General features: G+C 40.2%; 1 protein-coding gene across 2 annotated transcripts; it reads left to right on the top strand.

Annotated features, from left to right (window-relative positions):
• Positions 1 to 2,518: 2,518 nt before the first annotated feature.
• Positions 2,519 to 11,336, top strand: LOC131887114 (uncharacterized). 2 transcript variants are annotated; one of them, XM_059235640.1, is made up of 4 exons: positions 2,519 to 2,787; positions 4,193 to 4,315; positions 7,547 to 11,111; positions 11,181 to 11,336. In XM_059235640.1, exon 3 carries the CDS (start codon positions 7,986 to 7,988, stop codon positions 9,615 to 9,617), a length of 1,632 nt encoding a protein of 543 aa, XP_059091623.1. In that variant the 5' UTR covers positions 2,519 to 2,787; positions 4,193 to 4,315; positions 7,547 to 7,985; the 3' UTR covers positions 9,618 to 11,111; positions 11,181 to 11,336. The 2 variants fall into 2 exon arrangements, with proteins under 2 accessions (XP_059091623.1, XP_059091622.1); XM_059235639.1 differs by lacking the exons at positions 2,519 to 2,787; positions 4,193 to 4,315 and having other exon boundaries at positions 7,026 to 11,111.
• Positions 11,337 to 11,357: the final 21 nt, after the last annotated feature.

The raw sequence follows: 11,357 nt of genomic DNA, 5'->3' as shown, positions 1-11,357 counted from the left end.
TTGTTGTGATTGCAAGCATAATAGATGGATAATTGGATTACATATAAATCCCTGACTGAAGAGTAGAACGGTCATGTTTATATTAAGTTTTGCGACTTTTTCAAAAAGTTTTAGATCAAACTTTTTTGCCAATTCTATAGAAAAACAGAACCGTTTTCATGTTAAGTGTTAAAAGACCTTAATGAAAAACATATCAGACAGTTTTAAAATCGAACATACCTAACAAAACTTAGAACCCTATGTTTCCTTCTAATCTAACTTTGCCGTGCTTTCAAGCACAATGGTTTTGTTCGTCTAGTCTGATTTTTCATAGTATCCCTTTGCTAAACTCGTGTCAATGGATCAAATTAACACAAGATGTCTTAGATCGAAGCGGTGGCGTCCATTTTGTCTGACCTGGATCCAATTGTTTCAGCTCCAACCAAACATGCATGCAGCATAAAAGCAACCAACCTGGTTTAGCCGACCACTTCTAAAGTGAATCAAAGGAAACAGCCCAGCAGAGTGAGCGTGCTTGACAATTAACCTACGAGAAATGAATCTACAGTATATACCGGGTGCGTCAAAAATATGTACAACGTCGTACGTAAAACAAATGCTAATAAAGTTGGGAAAGCTGGATTGATTTTGATACAAATTAAAATCTGATATCGCTTTTATTTTTCAAATGTTTTTTTTTTCAATGCAAGAGTCTTCTGCCTCAACATATTTTTCAAATCAGCTGCAGAAGGTGGCACAGTTCTGCTTGACAAAGGTGGGGTCAGGAGGCCCCCACATCTGGTTCCCTGTGCTCATCATTGGCCTTACAGTGCTAACCTGCTGGCAGCCTGCCAGAACTCAATTTTAGCCCATTTAATTATATCCAGGATGACCAGGTCGCTAGAATTATATATATTGTATTGCCCATATGTATTGAGGCCATGATTAAATCCCAGAATTTTCAAGAACATTTTAGTCTTGTAGGCACCGTGGGTAGGTTTCGTCTGGTTTATAGATAAAAGTTGCTCAGATTTGACAACAACCATTCTTGTTCCTATTGAAAAAATGATTATTTTGTAAATTAAGGCAAGAGGGCAATTGACATGAAAGAGAGAGCTAGAGTACAGCATGTTCTGGTGTACAAATGTTGCAACATTCCAGGGTCCAGGGTCCACATGGCCAATCAATGTAGGTTCCAGGGCAATAATAGCCCACCTGGTTCACTAGGCCCACTAGACCGACCAATTGCAGATATCAGGGCTCTCAAGTCCCACTGAGCTCACCAGGCCCACTGTTTGGCCCACCAGAAACTCCAACTCTCTCTCTCTGCCAGATCAAATTTCCCTCCTAGCTCGTTTTACAACAGATTCTTATGACAGAAGCTGTGTAAATCCCAGTTTTGGTCTAAAAGAGGGCTTTCATGGATGCTCCTGCGTTCAGAACCTCGTTCCAACGCTTTACATTCAGCCTTCAGCCTTATAACTAGAGTCAGACCAAAAATGGTTTTTTTACTTAAAAAAATATTTTTCACATATTTTGGGACTTTGGGGCCCCCCAAAAAATTCCGAGAAATTTGAGTACATTTACTGTCAATAAAGACCATATTTATCTGCAAATTTTGGCCAGCCCTGATTTTGATGCTAGGAAAAATAAACGGGACAGAAACAAGAACCAAAACGTTTTTGGTTAACATAAAATCAACATATTTGCGTTGTTTTAAGCAACATGAAAATGATATATTTGGGCCAAAAATCCAACATATTTTGTCAGAGCCTACTTATGACCCTTGAATATCATCCTACTGTTTACTAACACTTCTTCAAAATGTAGTTCTTAATATAAACAAATACTGCGGCACAAATTGCCTGGAACCTTTAGTAACCATGATTTACCGTGAGCATTCTGCATATAATAATTGTGGGTTTTAATCTGCCTTAGAGATTTTTTTTCTCATTTACTTCCTTCAGGAACCCTAAAACCAAGTCTCGAAGGATTAAGGACTCTTGCAATTGTCGTTAGGTCAAGTTAGCTTAGATTTTATTTTCCTTTTGTAAAAGAAAAGCTGCAGTCAACAGCAGAGCAGTTATTTTTGAGGACCATAATTCATCACCAGCAATGCTTCTTTCCTTTGGTTCGTCGACAATTATTATGAGCTGAAGTATTGTGTTATTCTATGAAAATAAAAAAAACAATTGATATATTTTTTTGCTTTGCTGTTGGATCCATACTTAAAAGGAGGGGACGGGGACGTTCCCCAACCTCTTCCAAAGGAAACTTTCAGACGCTGGCAAGCCATACCCAGAGACAGAGAACCAAACTGATATCGGACATGACATTGCTTAACCGAATGTGAAAATAGACGATGTGATGGTTGCTTTAGGCTCACCCCTCCAACTGTAGTACCCTAATTCAAAAATAAGTACTACTTGTAACAAAGATTACATAAAGGGTAGGTTTTTATTTTAACTGCATTGGGTATTCCTGAAGTAAAGAGCCCTCAATTTCAAGCGGAATTTTTGACTCATGCGTCAATGAATTTGAAGTACCAAAAATAGTTTGGGCTGTTTTTTAATCTTTTATGTGGTGCACCCGGTATTTGTCAACCCAATGAGTACCAACACAAAGCCAAACGAGAGTACATACTGCAACCGTTCAGGTACGTCAATCGAGTGCTCTATTTGATGTCTTGAAGAAGCCGGGGGCTATCGTCGTGGGTAAAGTGTTCAATCAATTCCAATTTGATTCGTCATTACTCATTACAGAGCTTAAAACAAGTCATCGGATGATTATTTCAAGAGCATAAAACAGGTAATATTCCCCTTTGACATTTGAGTGAACTCTTTCATGTGGCAAGTGACGGGTCCAAAGTGATTCGGTTCGTTTTTCAACATTGCTGGAGGCAGTTAATATTCGTTGTGGTCGAACTGCTGAAAGCTAAAGCAAACGAAAACACTCCAGAAATTGTGCCTTGGATATTGGGTTTTTACCACGCTTCCTTCACCCAATCGCCAACAACATGAAATTTTGACCCTCGGTTTGTGGTACTTTTTCATGCATCACATTGAACCTCAATGAATAAGTGGTCACACGAGTATTGGAAAATTAAGTTCCGAAACCTTGATTTAGAGCTTACACACTTTCCAAGACACGGGAGGTCGTCTGAGTTCGTGTCTCAGGACTTTTTGTCTCGGAGAAACAGTGCCTGATAAATTGGTTGCTGTCAGAAGTGAGTGATCGTTGATCAATCAGACCGTTTTTCTAGGATTTAAAGGAATCCTCCTGGATCCAAACCATGCTATTTTCCGTCACTTAAACAAACTTAGGCTGAAGTAGAAGCGCTTGATGGGTATTTCAAGCTTCAGCTCAGGCTTTATTGTTGGAAGCTCATCTGAGACCGTTTGTATAGGAGGAGATGACTGGCTTGGGGGCAAAACTTGTGCTGAGATTCGTCGTCAATTCCAAAGAACAAGGGGAAGGAGAAGATGATGATGAATTCAGCTTTCGTCAACAATGCAACTCCAATCTAAAACTGAGCATTTCAAAACAGCTTTATCATTGGCTTTTATTGATGGGCTAGCAGTTTAACTGATTTATTTTCGATGCAAATCCATCAATCTTCGTTGACGAATATGGAAGCACTTGCTATAAATCTGTCTTTATTTCGTCACATGTGCCAAAGACATATCGCTATGATGCCTTTGGAAATTCTAATTTAGCTTGGGCAATCATTGATAATGTCAAATGAAATTGATCAAAGCCTTCAAGGATTCAAATTCAGTAAAATTGTAAAGGTGGGAAGGGAGAGGGACTAATGTCTAGAAAGTCGAGTTTAAGAATTAGATTTGATTCATGGGCAATTGTATGTCAATGTTTAACATGACACTTTCAGTTCAGAATGAACAAATTCTAAAGAAAAGGGCGCCATTTTCTTAGGTCTTTTAGTAGCCAAAGGTTTGATTTTCAAACAAAACTAATTGCATTTTATTGATCTTTTTTGTGCAATCTTCACGCACGTCTTAGATACCTACAAATAAATATGCGTGGAATAAGTGGATAAACAAAGGTTTTGGAAACATGAAGAAAGAACAAGACTTATCAAATGATTTCATTCGTCATGAAAAGTCCCGTTTTTCGTTGATCTCTTGGACTTTTTAATCATTAGATTGGCTTTGCCTTACTATCATTAGCGTAACGATTGCATAACTATTTTCAGGGCAATTAAAACAACACAAGCCGTACTCAAAAGGTCTGCTTCCAACGGAACTCTCATTATCAAAGTAGACGTTGATGATTGTGGGGATTTAAGAGGGATCGATGGATGGATGGACGGATGGAGGTGAGGAACAATTCTTGTCTCTCTCAAATATTTAGTATAGTTATTTTCCTCCTTTGTCATGTAAGCCTCTCATGGACTCATCTCGTTTTGCCCGCACACCCCGAAATGAGCATGAACTGTTCTGGGCAGAATTTCCGAGCATGGCTATTCTTTTTGAGGACGTCTAGCCAAAGAGCGTAATTCTATCTCAACCTGTCGAACAAACCTGAAAGTGCCATTAGCAACAATTCCTATCAATCTTCTTTTTCTCAGTTTATCGAACTGCCTTTCATCACTGCATATTTTCTGAATTTTCAATTAGAACATCAATCAAAGCCGCAATAAGTTTGACGAACTGTGATTATTGAATCTTATCGATATGCATTCCTAGATTCAAAACGAATTCTTAACCTTTGCTTTAAAAATCGAGTTACCAGAAAAGAAAAGATATTGAGATATAGCGTTGCTTGGTCTCAAATTTTGAATTCCGATGAGCTTTTCGTCTTGATAGTAGTATTGCTTGAAACGAAATGATCCGTTAGTACCCAAGAGATGATTTGATGTTCTAAACCTTAAGAATGATGAAAATCAGTTGAAAAATAATCAGATTTGCAACCCGAAGATCTTGGACCATGTCCAATTTGAGGCTTCGTTTACGAGGAAGTTCTGCATTTATTTACCATGGAATTAAAGATACCATCAGTTCAAGTCAAAAGATCCGAAACTGAATTGAAACTTCCAGTTGGCTGATGAAGAAGAAGAAGAATGATCGTACAAAGGCAATTTTCAAACTAGTAAGGGTTGTAGACATCCAAGCTAATGGAAAATTCAATGAGCATATCCAGTTGTAGATTGGTCAAGCTTTTCAAACGTGCCTTTTTCCAAACAAATACATATCGGAGGGGTAATGTCACGAAGCCAATTCTGTACTTGCAAGTCGATTGTCGAGCCACATCTTGAATATGCTTCACCCATTTGGGTTCCAATGAGTTCAGAAGGTTTGCAAAAGGTCAAACAAGTCCAAAGATGTTTCACTAGGAGCATCACAGGACTGAGAGAGCTCTCGTATTGGGAGAGGCTAGAAAAGTTGGGACTGTACAGTGTTCAGAGAAGGTACGAAAGGTATCTGATACTGTACGTCTTCAAAAGCATCCATGAGCTTTTTCCCAACCCAGGTTTTAGGGTCAATTGTAGCGACCGTAGTGATTTAACTTACGTTTTGAGGGTACCTTCAGGCCCTCGTGAATCCAGGCTAGTTAGAACAGCGAAGTCCTTCTCTCTTCCTTCTCGTTCGTAGGGAATACGTAGGCCTTGTTGATCCTGGCACAATATTTCTGTCACATTTGGACAAGTTTCTGATCTATGCTATATTTACAGGCCAACTAATTGGTTGGAAGGTCAGATATTACACGACTATAAAGTTGAGTAAGAAATTAAAAGTCTTCGTCTTGAATTGCCGGGGATGATTACATTATCAAAAGCGGTAATTCCGGGCAAAAAATTAAAAGATTCCTGTGTCGTCATCCCCGATGGTGGTTTGTGACTGACATGTGTTTCTGACTAGACTGGTTTATATACAATTGACTTGAATACATTGACATTGGAAGAGCATGAGCAAAATGCTCATCACCGGGATATCACATCAAACACAATTCCTGCATCTTTTGTGAGCAAATGCGAGGGCAAAAATAGAATACATATAGCATACCTCCATCCGAGGAAAGAAATCCTCAACCTTTTTCGAGACAAATTAGTATCATCAACCGACTCATGCATTCCTGGTTGGTCAAATTTTGAACCTTCGATTGTTGAACTACTTTGCTTCCGACAAATATTCACTCACACACGCAAATTCAGTAAACAATAGGTACTATCTATTTCTCGGTTTGAGTGGCAACGTTTTGCCCATGACCTACTAGATATCTTTTACTTGAGAGAGACTGCCTAAAAGAATTTTTTAAATCACAAATACTGCTTACAAACCATCTAAACGCGCTTTTTCAACCAACGCGTCTTAGATCCTTTATGAGCACGTGCTAACTTTTTTTGTACAACTAGAAAATTTCGCAAGGCCAAGGCGCTAGTTGCTAGTCCATCTCTCAACCAACATTTGAAGTGCTCAGTAGAATAAAAATGATTAATCTCTAAACCAAGCGTTTTTTTTGAAATGTCTTTATATAACATTCATAAAAAGTGTATCATATCTTAGCAATTATTTAGGACTTTGCATTATCTTCAGTTGTATTTCTAAGTTTTGACCCAAATCGGAGTTTTGGGCAACTCAATTATAAGACTAGTGAGTGACCAGGGAGGCTTAACGTTTTTAGAGCACCTTCAAGCCCTCCCAGAGAATCTGGTCAATTACAACTACGAACCCCCCTCCTTTTCTTTGTCAATTCAAATCATTAACCAATTACCGACCAAATTAACTATGAAGCCAGAGGATTTTAAGCCTGAAATAATTAAATGGTGAACCTCCAGATGTACTCTATATTAACGTGCTCGCCAGATTGGCCATTGTTAATTCATTGGTGGATCAAAGATACATAGAACATTATTGCGATGTAAAGAGACATCAACTTGTCTTCAACGAATTGCAAAAGCAAAGAAAATGATACGCATGGGCATTTTCCTCACACAGACTGCACACACAGGAGTCGGTGGGACTAGAATGTTACTCTTTCCGGTTACAAGTCAAATGATGTACCGAGTTTAAAAGCTCCCTGAAAGTCTGTCTTCGATGGTTCAATGGTAAGATTTTTGAAGAGTAAAAACGGAGAAGGCCCGAAAACATCTGTTTTACTGGTGCTTGACCACCCACCAACGCTCGTTTAATCTTAAAGAGGTTCAGATTTGATTTGATAGCAATGTATTAGCTCGAAAGACACTGGCGATGCAAAATGATCAAGTAGTTAGAATGTCAGGAAATGAGGTGACCAATTTAGTAGAATCAATAAAATGTCTCAATGGTACTCCCATGATATGCAGTAAGCTGATTAAATGCTGTGGATGTTCTTTTTTTCGTGTTTTTTTTTTTAACTTCTCTCCAATCCATCAATGCCAACAAGACGTCAAGTTTTGCGAGTCCTAAATTGGCTCATTAAGACGAATTAGTTTTAAATGCCCCTTAGCATATTTAAAATACAAGCAAGCCCCTCGAAAAACACCTTCGAGTAGTTTCTGACTTGGTGAACTCTTCGCCCTTGATTTTAGCTATTTTTCAATCTTTGGTTTTACTCGGCTCTCTTGCAGAATCAAGGTCATCAAGATGAGGCTGACGTGATGACAATGACCACCAATGAATGCAACGGCAACAGAGACAAAGAGAACTGCTGCAGTACCGAGGAACACGACGTGGAAGGTGGAAAAATGCCCGATTCCTGCCTTGTCAATCGTTAATGGGCCATTCTCGGATTACCACTCGTGTACGAGTATCAACTAGCAAGCGGGTCCCGTTGCTGCCCGTCCGTTGGCCCGCTGGCCCGCCGGCCCGCCAACCCGTCGGCCAGACTTCCAGAAGCAGACAAAACACGTCAAATCTAATGAGTCAAGGTCTGGGAAATACGAGACGAAAACCTCACACACCACTCAGCGTCCCAACCAACCCAAGAGCCCCGGGTATTCTCCGGCGTCAAACACGCGTAAATCGGCTCGAGCTTCCATTTCCTAGCGGACGCCGAAGCCGACAAAAATGCTTGGCAACAAGCGAACACTACAATCAATTCGAGCCTTTCCATCCGTCAAAGCCCCGGTATCAATATTGAATCGGGGCAGGGAAAACCTGAAACGGACCGACAATGACAACAGACCCTCTCGTCGTGGCAATGATCTTGATCAAAGAGATGATGATGGTGGCGATGATGATGATGATGATGATGATGATGCTGGCAACAACGACAAGACGAGCATCAACGTGGCTCGTCCATCCCAACCTACCTTAAGTCAGAAAAGGCTGCCCATTACTAGGGTGAGACAAGCTCCAGAACAAAAAGGATCGCTCCAATTTGATAAGATCACACACCAATTAATGGAGAAAAAAGTCCTCGGACTTGGACGAGATTCGTATCTGAAGTTCGAAGAATTATCTCGACCACTAAAAGTCAGGCATTTCGAGCGTACTCCAACAATATTAACACGCAACAACCACAACTCATCAACTGGGAATCAAAAGCAAAAGATTACTCAGGCCCAACACCCGCCTCCATCACAACTCAAACCCAAACCAACACGAACTCGAGGAAGACGTCGGAAAGAGCTACCACAAGGGCAAGGGCAAAAACAGCTTAAGTCTCGCAAAAAACGAAGCCTTCAGACTCCTCAAGTGCTTGAGCGTAGTCGAAAGGTATTTCGCATGCAAACGACCCACATTTCAGGGAAAGAGGATGAGCATCCGAAGAACAAATTGGGGAAAGATATGCCATCCAACATTGGAATTAATTCCAAAAAAGTCACCAAATATGGTAAGCCCGTGGAAAAAGCCGCAGGGCCCAAGGGCTTTCATCGTCACCTTGGCTTTGGTACAAAATTTGCTGCAAGCGAGAAAGTGTCCAACCCAACTATCGTGGCTCGAAAGCACCGTGCAGTTCGACCTGACCTCAAGGGAACTCAAAAAAACCCTTTCCAAGCTCGGATTAACCGCCCAAATCCAAATTTCCCTTCGATAGGCAAGCCTAAAATGACTATCAATCGGCACGGAGCTTCAAGGCAAATCGAGAAGAAAATGGCAGCATCAACCAACTCGAAAACCAATGCCATGGAAAAGAGATTTCGGGCTATGCCAAGGGCGAACGATAGGAAGACCTGGCATGCAATCCCACCGAAGGGTGAGAAAATCAGTCCAATGTCAAGAAAAAATGAACGAGGAATCTTGAGAATGAAAGTCCACTTTCAGGTAGCACTCCCGTCCGAAATTATGAAGAAAAGACAACTGGGACAGCACCAGCAGCACCATCATCATCAACGTCATCAACCGCAACAACAAGGGCCACAACAACTAACACTACGACAGCAACAACAAAGGCCACAACAACTAACACTTCGACAGCAGCAACTAAGGCCACAACAACTAACTCTTCGACAGCCACAACGGCAACAACTACTACAACACAAGTCACAAAAGGGGAAATCTTACCCCCAGCCCTTCGCCAATTCGAACAAACACTTGAACAAAAGGGTGAATTTTCAATCTCAGTTTCCACGTAAGAAGGGGATGGATTGTCATTCACCTCCCAATGAAAGCGAAATAGCTCGTCGTCAAACCGAGTTGGAAAGATTTCGCCATGGCACTGCAGATCGATGGAAATGGAGAGGTTATGTCAAATGACATTCCTTTGACATTAGCTTGAGATAGTTAGATAGGTCAATCAGGGGGTCTAAGTAGGGGGCATGAACCTAATGATCATACTTTGGCATTAGACTAAAATTGTGTTTGGACCTTTGATTTGGGTCACATTAAAATAAGGGCGATTTCCCGAAAAAAGGTATCTCCTTCATCAATAGATTTCGTATGTTGTTAATGTTTAATTATCAGCAATAATACTCGCAAATCATGACCATTAGAAAAGGCTTAACGTATCATACACGTACATCTGAGAAAGCTATCTTCATGAAAGATTTCCTCCTTATCTTCCTTAAAAGCTAATGTACTTACGCGTATGTCCGTGAGACGCTTTCTTGTCAGAAAAAAGTTGTATTACTACAAATACAGGAACTTTCCTTTAGAAAGAATTTTCGAAATTGTGTTCCATGACGAAATGGTTAATTAAGGTTAGTATCTTGACATCCAAGCTGTTCAGAGTGTATGACAAAAAAGCTGAGCTCAGATAGAGGTTTCGAAATCAAATGCTTTTATCTGCCCTCCATTTGGAGAAATACTCGAACTCGTATTCATCCAACAATGCTGAGATTTCCCATTCCAGTCAAGCGCTCGATGGGTCCATCGAAGTGTCAAAATATGGTGGTTTGGAAAATGACATTTTGCAGAGTGGATGATTCAGAACAAAAAATAAGAGTAAGGGATCTTTGTATTGAAGAAAGAGGGAAGGTGGGTGTAGCGGCCAAGAGGTTTATTGCATATCCGGATCCTTTTCTACTTTATGCTTAGTTATTGTCTTATTGTAATCCAAAACCTACAACTGGACGTATCATGAGACGGATTCAATCCAAGAAGCCTTGTCACTACGCTAATAATCAAAGACGTGGGCGCTAGTTCAATCGATGCACTTTCACGTCAACTGTTAGGAATATTTAAGGTTGTAAGTCTTTACACATTTCAGTTTTTTCCGGATCTGTTGAGCGCATCTTTAATACGGCAGAATTTTTTTTTAATATTTGAGGTTGCGATAATACTATGGCTTAAATTCCGTCCTTTGGAATCTTGGATGATGATTGTTTTTATTTATCGATTTACAGCTGTACAGTTTACTTTGAGTTAAAACGTTTACATTTGACAACGTTTGTCTCTTTCTCCAGAATGAATATTTTACTATTTAGTAGTGCTGACTGTATGCACCACACATGTTTGTAATGAATCGTTTGACAGGTTTTGAGTTCCGTTAAAATGTTAATATTTGCCTGTTTCTTTCCTTTTCGTCCAACTCGCGACTTTTTATATAAGCATTTTCATTCAAGTATGATTTTAAGTCGTTTGCTGTACCCTTGGTGAAGTAGTTTTTTCTTAAATTTGTTCTATTTCATGACAACCGCTTTAAAGTTATGCCAGTGGATGGGATCAAATAAAAACTCACTCGAGGTTGCAATCTGACTCGAATCGCTCGAACCTATGAGCCCGAGTACAACTCGGTCGGGCATTGATCAAGTGAGTTGTAACCAAGGTTGGTTGTAACTAGATAACAAGCCCTCTAGTTGTAACTATCTTCCATTTTAGCTTTTAGGTAAGTGCAAATATGACCTCAATACTGAGGTCAGATGAGATGGATGTCCTTGGGGTTAAATTTGATTACAAGTTCACGGTAAACCCCCATAATGCCAACGTGATGAAAGCAGCAAGGCCGCGTTCCAATATGATCAAGAGGCTGTCACATTGCCAGGCCAAGAGGCAAGT

This window comes from Tigriopus californicus, chromosome 9, assembly GCF_007210705.1.
Source record: "Tigriopus californicus strain San Diego chromosome 9, Tcal_SD_v2.1, whole genome shotgun sequence".
Classification (NCBI taxonomy): domain Eukaryota; kingdom Metazoa; phylum Arthropoda; class Copepoda; order Harpacticoida; family Harpacticidae; genus Tigriopus; species Tigriopus californicus.
Note: the sequence above shows the minus strand (reverse complement) of the source record. Positions and strands in the feature narration are given on the sequence as shown.